The 17465-nt window shown below is 46.9% G+C and overlaps 1 protein-coding gene across 10 annotated transcripts in view; it reads right to left on the reverse strand.

Annotated features, from left to right (window-relative positions):
• The window catches only part of TANC2 (tetratricopeptide repeat, ankyrin repeat and coiled-coil containing 2), a 154522-nt gene that overhangs the window by 8987 nt on the left and 128070 nt on the right, over positions 1-17465 (reverse strand). For 9 of the 10 annotated variants that reach the window (XM_021538563.3, XM_021538560.3, XM_077788386.1 and 6 more), the window contains 12 exons: positions 16424-16546; positions 15203-15439; positions 13241-13426; positions 12276-12369; positions 9141-9274; positions 8422-8545; positions 6442-6617; positions 5479-5611; positions 4903-4932; positions 3924-4015; positions 2288-2434; positions 326-426 (listed from right to left, as the gene is read on the reverse strand). In XM_021538563.3, coding sequence (XP_021394238.2) covers positions 326-426; positions 2288-2434; positions 3924-4015; positions 4903-4932; positions 5479-5611; positions 6442-6617; positions 8422-8545; positions 9141-9274; positions 12276-12369; positions 13241-13426; positions 15203-15439; positions 16424-16546 — 1577 coding nt within the window. The remainder of the gene's footprint in view (positions 1-325; positions 427-2287; positions 2435-3923; positions 4016-4902; positions 4933-5478; positions 5612-6441; positions 6618-8421; positions 8546-9140; positions 9275-12275; positions 12370-13240; positions 13427-15202; positions 15440-16423; positions 16547-17465) is intronic. The other variant, XM_077788385.1, reaches the window with a different exon arrangement.

Below are 17465 nucleotides of genomic sequence, written 5' to 3' on the forward strand. Positions count from 1 at the left end.
GCTGGTTGCAGTGCCCAGGGCACAAGTTCTGGCTGGAAGCTCCGTGGCCAGTGCCTGCCTGCAGCCACTGCCCAGCTGGTCAGCAGCATCTTCTGGGCAGAAAGGGCTGCTAAGACAAACCTCTCAAAGCATTTCGACTCAGAAATCACCAAATGAGGGAGGGCATTACTTTGGAGTTTAGGACATCTGTGATCTCACTAATGAATGTTCCTTGGCCATTTTTCCCACGGGGGCACTGCCTGGCTCTGCAGGGTGGGTGCCCACCCTTGACGTGACAGGCTCGCAGAGACTGGCCCCTCACACCCTCCTCTCTGTCCCTCCTCACCTGCTGCTGCGTTTGGCCCTTGCTCTTGCATAGTAAGCTTCATAAGACTTCGGTTTCAGCTCCAGTGCTTTAGTGGCAAATTCCTCTGCCATTCCAAAATCCTGTCATTTGAATAGGTGTGCAGGTAAGTAACTGAATAAATTTAGAAATAAAAATACATACAGCATGGAAGAAAACAAACTTAGTATGGACTTTCTTTTTCATATTGCATGGAAAACTCGATGTTTTTGGAATGTTTTACATGGATTCAACATCATTTACTGACGGAGCTATGATGGCATTTCCAAAGACTCAGGTGTTGTTTACCCAAGTTGCTGTCATCACCCACAGAGGCCAGCAAGCCTCACTGTGTCCCCAACATGCGCATGTAAATCCCTCTCCAACAATCTACAGTCTTGAGGAAACATCTGGTCTTGCAGAGGCTGGAATGTTATCTCATGAACGATTTTTTTCCATAGTTGAAAGCAGTAAGAAACCTTTCCCATGCCCTTCTGCTTCCCCAAACACACTGACATTCTTCAAGGGGCTGAAGCAAATTGCCTGTGAAGGACAGGGCTCCATTAGCTGCAAACAGGACTTGCCTGGCAAAGGTCTCCTATCAATCCCACTATTCCTCACTTCTCCATGACAGCTCACCTGGGAGGATAGTTTGGAAGCAGGGAGAGGGTGACCGTGTAGGATGGGCCTGCTGTGGGTGCTTTCGAGGGGCAGTGCCATGAGACCAGATTATCAGCTCTGGTTCAGACCCTGTCACCACCCTCCCTTGCCTTGTTCTGAATGCTTCACATCCTGCTAAGCTCAGCACTTGTGAAGAACTCCTCCTAGTGGGGAGGATTCCATTTCACGGCCAAACACTGCTCTGGATTGCTGCACTGGCCTATGACCTGAGCAGCTCTGGGAGAAAGGACTGAATAGTGCTGCTCCTGATTTGTTCAAAAACTTGTGATGCCAACTCTTGCTATGGCCATGCCCTGCCTGGGGAACCTTATATTTCTGTTTGTACCTGCAGTAGCAGTTTCTGAGGAGTTACTGTCCAACAAACTGAACTGGGAAGGCAGTCATGAGACGCGTATCTTTATGGTCTCATCTACAGGTGCACAAACTGCAGGAGCAATTACAACCCTCTAAAATTTTCTATCACAAAACCTGCCATTCCCCAGTTAATGATAACCCAAAAATCTTGTCCTCAAAGCACAGGACAAGAGCTGGAGTTGAATAGCTGTGAATTGGCTAATTTAAAGAGAAGGTTCACACTTTTTCTCCAAACTGTGTTTGTTCACCAGCATTAAGGTTTTACTCCCCTTGTTTTCCATCTTTCTTCCTCAATGAAAAAGAAATGAAGGTGTCCCAAAAGCTCCTTCCCCTCCAGTATGGCTCATGACCTCAGCTATGTCACTGAATTTATGGGGACTTTAATTTGTGGAAGTTAAAGCCGCTGCACTCCAAGTCAGGGAAGGGTGGCAGAACAGGCATCTGCACGAGCTGGTTGCTGGATGCTACCAGATTGCAGTGGGGAATGTGACAGGGATCTGGAAGTTCTGGGAGTCTTGTGGAGGTGTTTCTGGATGAGTCACTGCCCTGAGGAAGTGCTAACCCCCCTAAGCATATGCTCCTTCATTTGAAATTAATTAGTATTCAAAGGAGCTTATCTTCTGGCTCTTCCTCACTGCTGCCCCAGAAATCTGGAAAATGCCTCCACCCCCATATGACGATGTGAACATCATCATCAAAAGGGAGTAATAAAAAATTCAAAGTGCTATAAACACAGCAATGAATTTTTAATCATCTGAAACACATACTAAATCCCTACTGCTTTGGAATTATAAAATGTCAGTGCTCTGTGAAGGACAACCAGGTTATAGAGAGGAGAGAGCTGAGAGACCAAAGCACGACTTGGGGAGGACATGTCTGTGCAGAGGCACAAAGCTGTCTGGTTGTGCCATGAAAAGAGGGGACACTTACATTCATTTTCCTTCGACACCGGGATAGGTTGAGAAGCAGTGACACCTTCAGCTCACGGAAGGTTTTCAGGTCTTCTCCAAACCCTTCTCTGGGGAACTTTTTCAGAGCATACTGGTAGCGCTGGGCAGCCTCTTTCACTTTACCTTTCTATTAGAAGGAAAACATGTCAAAAGTCATCCTTGGTTTGAGTGTACCTCCCTGCAGAGAATTCACTCACCAGCCCAACCAATGTTTTAGGTGGCTAAGGAAGCACAACTTCACTACTTAGCTCCTTCCTAGAAAAGAAGGGCAGAACATTTGATCAAGGGAACATCTGAGCTGGAAAGGCAGATGCCTTGCACAAGTTGAGATCTCCCACTTCATACAGAGATGTCACACTACAGCAGGAAACGTGGAGAAATGGTGTTAACTCGATACAACTCCATCTGGTTCTTGGCTGGATGGTCTTTTGAGCTGGGTGATCAGTTACCCATTCCTGGAAAACACCCTTCACCCAAAGCTTAATACACATCCAGGAGGGTAAGGGACACAAATTGTGGGACTTGGGGTGGAGCTCTGGGGCACAGAGAAGCTTCTGCAATAGCAAAGATAAATGTCATGGCACTGCTGTGGCTCTGAACTTGAACAAACAGGGTAAGTGAGATTCACCTCCCTGGACTTCAGATATTTGAAACTCTACATCTAAGTCTGTTAAGTGGGTTCATTTTATAATTATTGGTATGCAACAGTCACCTTCAAAGGTGACTCATGTCTGCTATTTTGGGCAACTAATTTTGGGATGGGATGATGTGCATCCTGAAGGGGGGCAGCCAACAGGCAGGGTGAGAGAAAGAGGGCAGGATGGGATCTAGGACACACACAATTCCTCAGGACCCAGACATAAATATTACTGCTACAGTGAGTTTTAAAAACTTGTAGACTCAGGTTTCTCAGCTGTATCATGTATCTCTGGCCAGTAACTCCTACTACAATTCCAGCTTTGTGTATTTTCTGCTTCACCCTTAGCACCTCACAGTGAATCATTGCTGTACTTGCACAAGTTCTATGTGTGTGCAAATCTCCAGCTTTTAAAGATCAGCTTAAAATAAACAGAGAGCAAAAAAAAGACTGCCTAACTGCAACAGGGGAATGTCTCCCATGGGCTAAAGGACATGGCAAAGCCAGCTGTGTCCTGACAATCTGTTCTCATTGCAGAAGTTTATTCCAGGAGTTTTTCTGGGATATTCTATCCTGTTGCCTTGATCCCCAACAGTGAGCCCACTAGGTAATGACAACGCTGCCAGACCCGATGCAATGGCAGCAGCACTCTCAACAAACACTAAGGTCCTGCCGTTTGCAAAGAGGAGATGAAATACTGGCTCTAATCCAGAGCAGCTTGGCTTTGCTTCAGCTTTGTTACAGATTTGGGCAATCAATCCCCTCTTCTCCAACTCCACTAACCAAAACCAAACAGTTTAGAACACAAGGAATGCTGTGAGTGGGAGCTTTTACTTGCCATGGGCAAAGGCAGCAGCATTGGGATCACAGATCCATTTATGCTGGGGAGGACCAACCACTGACCTAACATGGCCAAAACCTCACACCAAGTACTGCTGCAAGCTGCATCTGTTCCGTATTCCAAACCCACCCTTCTCACCTTATAAAACATGTCTCCCTCCTCCATCAGCTTGCTCAACAGGATGATCATGATGTCTGGTTTGGAGGTTGCCATTGCCCAAGTTGCTGGACCTGTAGTGTACAGGATGCATGATGGGTAAAGAACTCATACAATGCAAAGGTGGTAGGAAGCTGGGAGGAAAAAAATACCCTAGGGTGGGAATTTCTGCTGGAGAGAACAACTTGGCATGGTCAAAGGGCAGAGTGCTCCAAAGGACTGAGCTGACAATTCCTCTGACACCTAAATTAATATCATCCCCCTTGCAATGGTTTTCCTTTGCAGCCATTAAGGCTAATCCCAGTGGTCTGGGAAAGGATGGAGCAGTTTCCACAAGAGGGCAGTGCTGAATATGGGACAGGCTGAGATGGGGGAAACAAACTGTATTTAAAGGAAAAATCAGAGTGGTTACATAAAAGCATTTCTAAACTAAAATCTATGGAAGTGTACTAGGGAATCTGCAGTTTGACTGTTGATAGGTGGTTTGTGGTTAAGTGGATTGTGATTTCCAGCTTCACAAGATGTGAAAGACTAGAGTAGAAAACCCATTAAGGAAGAAAAAATTACAAAAGAAAGGTTGTCTGTAAGTGCTGCTGGTGCCGAAGGTGTCACTGGGCTGGGGGCACTGGCTCTGCACAGGGGCCACCATGCAGAACCAGCTCATATCTCAAGGACTAATACTGGGAGGGAAGGGGTGGCAAAAATTTGAGGACAGCCCATTAGTGTGGGTGAAGAGTAAGTCAACAATATTCTATAAGTAGATTCAGTACGTTTTGGGGGAAGGAGGTTAGTTTTTGAGTTCAAGTTATTCTCTGCAACAGTCATTAAAAAAATTATTTGAAGGTGAGGTAAATTAAAAGATTAGAGGTGTTGGGGACGCATGCAGACTAAATCAAACAGGAGAAAGCAAGGCTAACAAAGCTATCAGATCGAAGCTGATGCTGACAGCAATGAGATATACCTCGTGGGCGACTCGGTAACGTCTGACAACCTTCAAAGAAAGGAGAAAACAAGAAGTTGTAGGAGAGAGGGGAGAAAAAATGGATGAAGGTGAAAAAAAAAAAAGAAAGGAAAAAAGCAGCTGTGAGAGGCAGGCAGCGAGGAAGCCAATGCACCAGCAAAATCCCCTTTCACAGGAAAACATAACGTGAGCAGCTGTGTGGCGCAGTGCAGGTACACTGAGGTCTGGAAGCATACACAGAGCAAGTAAACGCAGCAGCTCACAGCAAGGCATGGACAGAGTACACTTGGCAACTCAGACTAATAAAGACAGAAAAAGCATTACCAGAGGAAAGACCTTGCCAAAGAAACAGTTGTTTATTGACTAACTTTTGCTAAGTAATGCCACAGGAAAACAAAGTCCCCATTTTACTAAAGAGAACCAAGTAGTCCTGGCTTGCCATCTGCTTTCGGAGTGTGAAGCAGTGGCTGGGGCTGAGGCTGCCTCTGGGTTATACTTGTATTTTCTGGGATGCCAGCCCTACTGTCTGAGTCCTGACTAAGCACAGAGCTGATGGCAGTGTCCCCCTGCTCCTACCTATCTTTGCTCCTTTCTTCAGGAGGGTGACGACAACCGAGGTGTTGCGGCAGCCCACTGCTCTGTCGAGGGGCCGCATCCCGCTGTAGTCAACGTGCTCAATCATGGCCCCATGGTCCACCAGGAACTGAACCTGCAGTGAGAAGCCCAACAGTCAGTTCTGTTCTTGGCTGAGACCCCCACACACTGCTGGGGGTGCTTCCTCTCCTCCACTGCCTGGGCTAAAAGCAACTCCACAGGGTCTGAGGGTACACTGTGGGAAGCAGGTCGAGGGAGGGGATTCTGTCCCTTTACTCCATTCTGGTCTCTGGTGAGACTGGAGGGCTGTATCCAGCTCTGGAGTCCCAAGCACAGGAAGGACATCAACCTGTTGGAGCAAGTCCAGAGAAGGCCCTGGAGATGCTCCAAAGGCTAGAGAACCTCTTTTAAGGAGGCTGGGAGAATTGGGATTATTCAGCCTGGAAAAGACAAGGCTCCAGAAATACCTTAGAGCCCCTTCCAGTGCCTAAAGGGGCTCTAAAAAGGTTGGAGAGGGACTTTGGACAAGGGCCTGGAATGACAGAATGGGAAGAGGGAATGGCTTTTAATTAAAAAGTAGGTTTTGACTGGATATTAGAAGAAATCCTTCTCTGCAGTGGTGGTGAGGCCCTGGCACAGGGTGCTCAGAGAAGCTGTGGCTTCCCCATCCCTTGCAAGTGTTCAAGGCAAGGTTGGACAGGGCTCGGAGCAAGCTGGGATAGTGGAAGGTATCTCTGCCCACGGCACAGTGTGGAACAAGATGGTCTTTAAGTTCCCTTCCAACTCAAACCATTCTGGGATTTTCCGATCAGCTTCTGTGGAAGCACCTCCCCATACAGAGGGCCAGGACTACGTGTGTTTATTGCTACTTCAAGCTGAACTGTATGATTTTATGTCTTTTACACCAACTGCCCATTTTCTCTGGCTGTGCCACAGGCCACTCACCACCTCAGCATCGCCGTAGAACGCGGCCAGGTCCAGTGGCGTGCGGCCGTTCTTGTCCGCATGGTCCGTGGCAGCTCCGTTCTCCACCAGGGAACGCACCACGGGCAGGTGACCCTTCAGACAGGCCCAGCTGAGGGCTGTCAAGCCCTCTTTGTCCATCAGAGAAATGGAGGCACCTAAAAGAACAAGCAGCAGTTCACTTCAGAGCTCTCCACTGTTTAGCACTGTTTACCACAAACCCTCTGCTCAGCAATGACAGCTTGTTTTCAAGCTCTGTACATAATTATTAATTCCTTTATTAACGTTTCTCCCACCACAGATCCCACCCTCTGTGGCAACTTCAAATACACTGATGGGAACTGTGGCAAATGAGTTGATTCACACCAAGCTGCAAACTTTTTCACGCCTACCTCTGCGGGCTTTCCTGGCAAACATCTGAGTAGCATGATAGATCTGACTTCCCTCATCTGAAACCTCATCTTTTTAACTGCTATTTTTTTTTTTTACTTAATCCAACCTCATTCCAGCCTGTGTGAGTCAGAGATGAAGACCATTTTGCTGTTTCAGCAGGTCACCATGGGGAATGAAGTCAGTTCAGCTCAGTTCTCCTAAAAAAGCACATATTTTCCCCTCTTCACTCCCCTCCCCTCTACCCAGAAGTACACAATTTCCAGCAGTATTTCTTCCTGAACTTTACCCAATATAAATACAACGTTGTGGGATACACTACTGCCAACTGCAAGCCAAGGAGAGGAGTACTTGACGTTTTCTTGGATGAAGAAATGGTGCTGCCATACCAACGGGTCAGTATTGCTCCACACGGCATATGGATACGGATATGAGAGATGAACAGCAGTTTTAAGTGAACACTCCTCTTCATGGCATGAAGACAACTCCTGTTGCCATGGCACAGCCATGGCTCTGGCTCTGGCAAGTACAGAGATTATCTGTATCAGCTCTGCTCCTCCAAGGAGCTGCAGCTACCTGCGGGATGCTCCTGCCAGCAGCTGGGATGAATTGCTGCTGCAGTGCTTTTCTCCTGGAGGCAAACTCTAAGCGTCCCAGCATGAGATTCCCTGCCTCTAGAATGTTCAGTGAATGTGGGAGTAATGTGAATTTCCTAAACGTTCCCGCTCATCCCAGCTGACACATTCCTGGTCTGCACAGGTTGCCCAGGTGAGAGCAGACTAAGAGGCCTCCCTGCTGGCAAAAACTACTTGTGGAGGAGTACAGCACAGCAATGTTTGCTCCAGGTGTGCTCAGAAACCTCTGCCCAGAGCTCTCAACGCAGCCGGAATGTCAGTGGGGGAGGAGACAAACAGCATCTGGAGCAATCAGGAATGCCAAGGTGGGAATGGGCTGCAAGGTACAGATTCCGGGATAACAGTGTAGAATCACAGACTCATCTAGGTTTGAAAAGACTTTAATATCATTGAATCCAACTGTTCCACCAGCCCTCCACTAATCACGTCTCCAAGTACCACATCTTTAAATCCTTTAAATCTCTCCAGAGATGGGAGCTCCACAACTGCCCTGCAGCAGCCTGTGCCAGGGCTGAACAACCCTTTCAGTGAATAAATTTTCTCTCCCCTAGAGCAACTTGAGGCTTTTTCCTCTAGTGCCTTATTCCCTGGGAGCAGAGCCCAGTCTCCATCTGGCTACCCCCTCCTTACCAGGAAGTTGTGCAGAGCCAGAAGGTCCCCTTGAGCCGCTCCCAACTCCCTCAGCCACTTATTGTACTCCAGATCCTTCCCCACCTCTGTTTTCTTCTTTGGATACGCTCCAGCACCTCTAAATACGTTGCCAGTCTTTTCTCACGTTGCCCACACTGTACCCAGGAACCATTCTGAAGCTGTGGGAAAGCCCCTCCAGATGATCCTGAGCTGACCCAAGCCCAAATTTTGCTCAGGATGAAGCTGGAGCTGGTGTGGCAGGATGTAGCACAGCTGGTCCCCAACACCTCCCAGCACGTGCTCTAACCTTGTGCAAGCAGGAACTCCACGGTGCCCAGATGTCCCTCGGATGCGGCCATCATCAGCGGCGTGCGGCCCTGCTTGTCTGCCATGTTCACATCAGCGCCGTGCGTCAGCAGGAGATCCACGATCTGCAGCACACAAAGCAAGCACTCAGGTTACACATGGAGACATAGCTGAGGAGATGCCAGAGCCAAGGAAGAGCAGAACAGACCCCACATTCTAAAAACTCCCAACGCTACAGGCATGGTGGCCTCTGGGATTGCTGAATGGATGATTAAGCATTATGAAAATGAAGGGAGGTATAAGGACAGGAAAAATGTTCTTGTAAGTCATGAGCATCCCATTTGCTTCTCAAATGGTGAGATAACCAGGGAAGCTGTGGCTGCCCCATCCCCGGAACTGCTCAAGGCCAGGCTGGATGGGGCTTGGAGAAACCTGGGTTAGTGAAAGGTATCCCTGCCCACAGTAGGGGGATGGAATTAGATGGTCTCTTAAGATCTCTTCCAACCCAAACTATTCCATGATTCTATGATAACACAGGACTTAAGCAAAGCTGTCTGCAGCCAGCCAGAGTTTGGGGTGATAGAAGAACCAGCTTCTTTTTGCTCTGACCATTCCCTAGAAGAGCTGGGGCTTGTCTTCTCCATGCCTATTCCAGCAAGACAGAAGGGACAACCTGACCCACCATCTCGGGCCACCCCGGGGCGAGAGGGCCTCACTGACCTGCCAGTGTCCCTGTCTGACGGCGCTGAAGAGCGGCACGACGCCGCGGCGGTTGGGCTGCGCCACCGCGGCGCCCTGCTCCAGGAGCAGCCTGCACACCTCCAGCTTCCCGCGCCCCGCCGCTGCCGTCAGAGCTGCACGAGACAGGAGAGCAGTCAGGGAAAGAGCCGCGTGCTCAGTGGAGCGCTTTCCCATCCGGAAACGGGTCTTTCTGCTGGATTCCACAGTAATGGGGCCTGAAATGCCAGACCTATCTCATGGCAGGAAAAACCAACAACGAAAATGGGCTGTATTGGTACAGCTTGCACTCTTGTAATTTTAGTTACCTCAAAGGTCAACTCTTCCATGAAAAGTTTACATAATGTCAGAATGAGGCTGTTTGGGACAATCAGCTTTTACCGTTTTCTGCAAATCACAGTGAAATGGGATGAGAACCCAAATAAGTGCAAAATGATCTACAGGCACTTGTGACTGAGGTTCAAGGGGTGTCTGAGGTTCAAATGCAACTGAGGTTAAAGGTGTGACTTAAGTTCAGGTTTAGCTGCAAAGAAATGTGATCACAAATACATTACTGTTTTCCCTAATGCCACAGCCACAGACTGTGAGGCCAAATGTATCTGAGGAGGGGCACGATATCCAGCGAAAATAAAGGTCTTCAAGTACTCAACAAGACCTTCTTCAACCTGTCACTGCTTCATCCCACTGTGAGTACAAGGGAACAAGCGAGGGATCAGGCAGGACGCATGCCAGATCCTGCTAGCCACTGATATCAGTCATATTTGTGGCTTTTCTTTGTCCAAACAAGCACAACAGAGTGTAATCCGGGTGGAGGACTTTTATTTTCCATATCCTACTTTAGTCTGTAGATCTTTGAAACCAGGGAAACAACTGGAAAGCAAAACAGGATGGATTTGTTAATCTGTCTTCCAAGAAGAACACAATTTCTGGGCTTTGATTCTGGTCAGGGCTGATCCTACCATCCAGGGTCTTTGTGCAAACCCAAAAATATCTCTCATTTTCATATGCTCATGATATTACAGGTGGGTAGAAGCAACACCTGAGAGCTCTTTTCCTGTTAACTCAGAGTGTGGTTGAGTTAGAGAACACATATTCAATCTGAAAATAGTTCCAAGTTCAGGACCTGCCAGTGGCTTGTTTCAGTATTAATTTTAGATTTTCTGGTTCCTCCCTCTCCCTAACTTTCTGTGCACTTCAGCACAGCTCCACTGGCTCCATGTTCTGCTGCTTCTGGTAGGAGTTGGAGCAGAAGGTGGGAGTCTATTTCTGACTGATGTCGCTTGTTTTTTCTTTGAAGTACATTTCTGTGGGTTGGCCGATTACAAGGTGTTGATGGGTTTCCAACTGCAACACTGTTAATGGTGGGGGATTTAATTTATTCTCTTCCATATTATGGCTGAGTTTTCTTCTCTTGGGGTTGAGAGACACCAAGAGTTAAATGAAAAATCATTCTGCTGCCACAAGCAGAACATTCTGCAAAATCTATAATCAGATCCATGTGGGTTTTAAACGTAAGCTACAAATATAGAAGGAAGCAGAGGGATTGGCATGCAGGGCTGCTAAACCTGCCTGCACTTGAAATGTTGCAGGTTAATTTGAGGTATTTTACATCAAAATTACTTGTGTTTGCAACAATGAAAATATTGTGAATCACTCCACTGTTTGGTGTTTATTTGGAGAAGATTTTACTGAAAAAGGATTATTTGATCCAGTATTTCTCTGCTTTCACTTGCAATTTCTTCTGCCTGTAGTGACATTTCTGCTGCTCTGTAACTCAGGGTCCAAGCAACTGGAGTGGGTGTGTGGCTCCAGCCTGTCCTTTGCAGCTCCAGCTCAAGGGAAGCTCAAAAGCTCCTGTGCTACTGAGCAGACAGACCTTGCTCCTCCAGGAGGAATTTAGGAGGATGAAAATGGGCTGGTTTGAAGTTTCACAGTCTGCTGGAGAGCTTCCATAGCCCAGCATAACCAAGGTGAGTCCACTGAGCCCAGCCAAGGAGCAGCAGCCAGGATCCTGCTCTGGTAAACAGGAATGTTCATTGTGCAGCTTTTCCGTGAGGATGTAGTTCCAGAAGGACCATTCACTGCAATAACCAAGTCTTGGCATAAACACCACACAACAACTGCTGTGTTTCTCAAAACAACTCAAACAGAGCCTGAGACCAGGTTCAGGTGAGGAGGTGCAAATGCCATCAGCGAGCAACGTCAAACCACAGCCTCCTAAACCAGGGCTCTGCAACAGGGCGTTCTGTTCCTGCTGCTGTGTTTTCTTGTAGAAAAAAACAACTTTATCTGGAGAAGGAATCATTAAACTGCTCCTATCCAGCACATGTATCTGTTTCACAGCCTGGCAGCAAGACAAACAGTTTGATGGAGATGTTTTTTGCACCTCCAACTCTGATGGAGATAGCATAAGTGACTCAGACACTTTTCTGCTGGGTTTTGATGTTAGTTCTGTCCCAGGGGGAAATGCTCCATCTGGAATTGGCTATAGTGTGCTGTCAGCAATTCCTAAATTTATGATGTCACTTGGCAGTGCCATTTGGATGATATCAGGCTGATATCATTGAGCCAGGCATTTGGTTCTGCTCTGTGGAAGATGAAACATCAGCAACAAGTATCAAAACTCAGACAGGCCAAGATTCAGACTTTCAGAGCAGACTGCTATTTTTAGGTGGAAACCTGCATTTATCTCCAAATTTATTTAAACTCTCTATTTACTTTGGGAAAATAAAAAATACAGTTATGTGAAGGTCAGTCTTGAGTTTCATATGAACATAGACTTGTTCCGTGTAGACAAAAGGCTGCTCAGTTTTGTGGCTGGCTCATTTTTGCTCATTTTCCCATCATACCTACTACCAATTTTAATGTAAAAGTGCATATTCCTTTGAGATGGCTCCCCAGCTTGTGTGTGATTTGTCAATCACGAATCCACATTCCCAACTCTCCCAGTTACTCAGACACCCCTCTCTGGTAGAGAAACTCCAAGATGTCGGGTTAGTCCAGCTTTTAGCATTTTGGGGGCAGAGGTGTGGGACAACAGAGATGGAAACAAGTGGGCTGGGAATGTCAGAGCTACGAAGGGGAGGGAAGGGAAGCTACAGCTTCTACAGAAATCACCTGTCTCTCCCCAGAGGCTGTCAAAGCTGTTGATCTGTGCTCTCTCCACCTCCTCTTCATCTTTTTCTGGAAGATCGAGCAGGTAGGAGACAATCTAAAACAAAGCGATGTGTCAGATCATGAACTTGAACATGTTATACAGGAACTACTGACACCATCACACGAGCTGCTTGTAATACACAAGGGAATAGTCTCTGCCTGGCACCCTAAGATCAAAGAAATATTCTTTCTGAGATTAATTACTGAACTTGCTGCCCTGTACTAGCAAAGAAACCTAACCAAGTGTCTTGATATGACGGCACATGATGAGACTTGGTAGGGTCAGTTCCCTGTAACTGTGGCTGTTCTGTTGGAGATGATCTGGTGTGTGCAGTGGGTGCATCTCCTGGAGGAGGCAAGGCTGAGAGGAGGTATTTGGTAGGAAAGAAACAAATTCTTAAGGAAAGGAGAAGGAACTGGGGCTGCCATGGGTCTCTGGGGCTCTGTGAAGTACTAATGCCAGTGGTGGGCTTGGCACTGGCTTAACATTTGGACTCAATGACCTCAATGGTCCCTTCCAACCTAAATTATTCTATTATAATTTTCCCTATCATAAATCTTTGTCAGGATGGCAGGAGGAAGCTCTCTGGCTCTTCTCTCCCTTGACACACAGTCCAAAGTGACACGTTCTCACAACTAACCCTAACCCTAACCCTAACTGTGCTGGAGGAGCGGTGTAGACAACATGTGTTATCCCTGCTTAAAAGTTTATTCCAAAAGTTCATTCTGGCAACTTAAAGGCTTGTTATCCTTCCTCTCCTGGATGCCTGCCCAGACCACAGGGTTTACCAAGGGATCTGTGAACGCTGGGATGGGACAGGGAGGAAGAGCAGGACTCCGGACTCCACCTCCAGATGCTCTCTGGTGAGTGGGCAGGAAAGGCCAACCCTTGGTCTCCCTCCCTGCACAGGCAGAGTAGGTCCTACCTCGGTGTAGCCCATGCTGGCAGCAGCGATCAGGGCCTGCTGGATCGCGTGGCTCTTCTTGAACACTCCCTGCTGCTGTCCAGCCATGCTCCAGTCACACTGGATCAAGAACTTCACCACCTCCAAGTGTCCCCTGAGAGCGGCATGGACCAGGGCACACTGCCCATTTTTGTCCAAATGATCCACCTTGAAAAGAGATGAAAAAATACAACTGAACAAAATCATGAGCAACACATCTTTGCTTCTTCAGAGTTTCCAATCCCAGCTTCAAAATAATGCCACATGTGCAAAATGTGCATTTTTCTGGTAAACTATCACTTCCATGACCAGAAAACAAACACTTCCAACAATGTCCCAGGCTCTGGCATTATCTTGGCCACAAATGCTTGCTTTGAGGAAAACAGCATTACTTTTTTTTAGGTTTCTCCAGTTTTCTTCAAAAACTCAAAGACTACAAAAATATTTTTTCCATTTTGTTCTGAAGTCCAGCACTCAAATTTTCTTTAGCTGTATCTACATAAAGAAAACCAGTCTGTTTTTCAGGTATCAGTTCTTTTGAGAGTCCCAGAAGTGCCTCAGCCTGCAGTCAGGCACTGTAAGGCAAACCCAGTGCAGGCACAATCAATAGGAATCAGAGACAGTGACACCCCTGCAGGAACTTATTTGGTTCTTTTTTGGGGCATGGTTTCCACTTGATGCCTGAATACATCAGCTGGGATTTCTAGATATTATCCCAACAGGGATACTTGGAGAACACAAGAAAGGCAGGTCACTTATCATCCTCCTGCTGGTTAACCCCTTCTGTGCTCTGCAGTGTACTATTTATCATAAAAATAATAAATAACTATTATAGTAATGTTTTTTTACTAATATTAATTAATAGAATCACAGAATGGTTTGGGTTGGAAGCGACCTTAAACACTATTTCATTCCACTCCACTGCCATGGGAAGGGACATCTTCCACTGCCCCAGGCTGCTCCAAGCCCTGTCCAACCTGGCCCTGGGCACTTCCAGGGATCCAGGGGCAGCCACAGCTTCTCTGGGCACCCTGTGCCAGGGTCTGATGCTAAATTGCAGTTATATAATTATAACACATTCACATTAATAATATATCAATGTTTCTCCATTCTCAACTCCTTCAGTAATCAGTATTGCAATTTTCTGCAAATATTTCAGTCTTCAAACTACGCCAAACTGTTTTGGCGTATTTCCTCAGTACTGTTAGGGATATTCAAGGAAAACTATGAGTGGCAGGACTTATGTCACTAAACTCTCTCAAAATACCCAACAAAAGCGAAATACATTTTTTCCTTCATACTGTCCTCACATTATTACAGACAACACAACCCAGAAAGATCTAAACAGTCCTTCAGTCATCCTGACATCCATACCAAAACTCATAAACCCATATTTTGCCCTTTGAACTAAAATTAAAGATACAGAGAAACCACAAATTGTTTCCAGGAGGCTCCACTTCAAAAATCAGCATAATTTTCTTCTTCAAAAAAGTATTTTGACTTGACTCATAATATACAATTAAAACTCTACTCAGCACAAAGCTAAACAAAGGGGATTTTTCTAGGGCAAGTCTGGTGAAAATTTCAGGAGAATGCGTCTCACGAAGATATTTAAAGACTATTTTGTGCTGGAAAAGCAGTGTTGCCATTTTAACCTTGTGAAGTTCAAGGATTTCTCCAGAACATCCTTATGCAGGTCACCAGTGCAGCATCACTAGGCAGCTCCTACCTCAGACCTGAATTCCAGACACCAATTACTGACTCTCAGGAGTTGGTATCAGTGTGGGACTTTTAAACCAACTACATTTTAGTAGAAAAAACACCACCAAAAGCAGCGTCCTGGCTTCATTGCCTAGAGCATGCTCCCTAGCAAGTGTTCCATGTCCTGCCTGCAACAAACACAGAGCAGTTTAGATCAGCTTTCGAGCAGTGTGGCTCCTTTACCTTGGCCCGTTTCTTGCACAGCAGCACCACGATGCTCAGGAAGCCAGCGGCAGCGGCGTAGCCCAGCGGGGTCAGGCCACTCTCAGAAGTGGCATCAACGTTGGCCCCAAACTCCAGGAGCAAAGCCACCATCTCTGCGTAGCCCAGGTGAGATTGGACACACAAAATGGGGGCGTTGTTCAGAACTTCCGTCCGATAATTCACATTTGCACCTCCTAAAATCAGCAGCCGACTGACCTGTGCGAGGAAGGAGAGCTGTAGGCCGAGCTTTACAGAGAGACGGGTGCTTATTGCCAGGGCGACAGGCAGCAGAAGCCAGGGCCTCAGCTCGCCTCCAAGCACACAGCAAAGGACATAAAATGCTGAGGAAAAACGTCTGCCCAACAGATGATCCCATTTGATGCAGATGGAGCAGTTTAATAATTTCCCAAGTGGCTAGGAAGTGGTCTGAAGGGTGCTGCCACCCTTTGTTTTGGAACAAAGTCACTCCAATCCTGCTGCAGCATCTGGGCACATGGCAGGGACAGCTGGAGACAGCTGTACTCAACACCCTTCCCATGGGACTCCTCTCTAGGTTGGTCTGGCTGTCCCACTGCACAGCTCCCTTCACACTTGGCACCAGTGGAAAAGCCTGCACCTGAGGCTTGAGAGTGACAAGGAAGGGACATAGGGACAGACACTGAGCTCACCTCGCCTGAGCGGGAAGGACCTGGGATAATCATCCTCCCATGTGAGAAAACAATTCCAAACCTGTATCTCTGTCTGAAATCCTTTCTGCTGTAGAGATGAGCTCACCTAAGTCAACACGTTCATCTTACACTGCACAAGAAGTGTCTGAACCTGTACATGTGCTGCTGGATTTGGTGTCACCTCAAAAGTTCATGCCTATCTAAGCCAGAGGCCTTTACTTGCCAAATTCCAACATCAGTTATTGCATTCCACATCTTTGGGAGTGAAAAATCCCATTTTGCACAGGCACAAACTCACTATTTGCTCATTGCAATGAAAAGGAGATCCTTTGTCAAAGTAGCAGAGTTGACAGACAATCTCAGCTGACTAAAGGCCTCTCCTCAGCTCAGGACAAACACCCAGCAAGCTGCTCAGCCTGTCCAGGACACTGGACACGGCTCCAGTGAATACTCTGCATGGTTACTGCCCATCACTGGAGCTTCCTGTGTAAATTCTGACCCCCCCCCAGCTCTCCATCTCCTCCTCCAGTACCTTTATGTTTGGGGTGTAGAGATTTCTCAGAGATGCCAAAGCCATTGAAAGACCTTCAGTACTGTAGGAGATCCAAAGCCCTTGCAGGATGGAGGAAGATACCCCAACTTTTTTACTCAGACCCTGAAAAAGGAAGAAAGGAACTTAGATCCACACTTATAAATCTGCTCAGTTACACTGGGCAGATCCACCTGGGTCTCTGGGCTTCAAAGGAATTTCAGGACAATAATGAGTACACCCAAGATACTGTGATAATTTGCCATATCTGACCTTCACAGTCAATTAATAAACTTGCAGAAAATTACTTGTAAAGGTAATGCAGCCATCTCCAAGGTCAAGGAAAGGCAGGGTTTAACTGTGACCAACCAGATCCATTCAACACCCTCACAAAATGCCATGTTAGGAACACAGACTGCTGCTCTTTTCTTTTTAAATAAAGTACACAGCATCTGCTTACACAAAGATAAATTCAGGAATTTTCAACCACAGCCTGGAGCAGTATGCACCAGTATCTTGTACCACATTGTCTCCAGCTTTTCTAGTCGGTGTCCATGATCAAGTAATACATAATATATTGAAGGTCTGACATATTTTCCAGCACCCCTAACTGGCAGAACATAGTTGATCAGGTTTCTCCCTCCTGTATAATTTCTCCATAGCCGAGAGATGGGAGTGAACAGCTGGATGGAAGAGCAGAGGGTGGATGGTGAGTCCAGCAGGAGCCATGCCATGAGTGTGCCCTGAATGCTGCTGTTCTGCTACTGATTTCCCATGAAAGCCTGCTGATTCCATGGAAACTGCACAGGGATCTAGCACGGCACATTTAATTCTGTTTTGATATGCAAACCCTGATTTCTCTTTCTCGCACGCCGGGTGGTCACTTCCACCCCTGCAAAACAGCATGGTCCCAGCTCTGGCTTGTGTGCCTGGGATTGGGATGATGCTGGTGGAACAAAACCAGCAGCACAAGGTGGGATTTGTTTCCTCTGAAGGAAGATGTGTAGGAATCATCATCCCAACGTTGCTGCAACCTCTAATTCCT

This window comes from Lonchura striata, chromosome 25 (genome assembly GCF_046129695.1).
Source record: "Lonchura striata isolate bLonStr1 chromosome 25, bLonStr1.mat, whole genome shotgun sequence".
In the NCBI taxonomy this organism is placed as follows: Eukaryota; Metazoa; Chordata; class Aves; order Passeriformes; family Estrildidae; genus Lonchura; species Lonchura striata.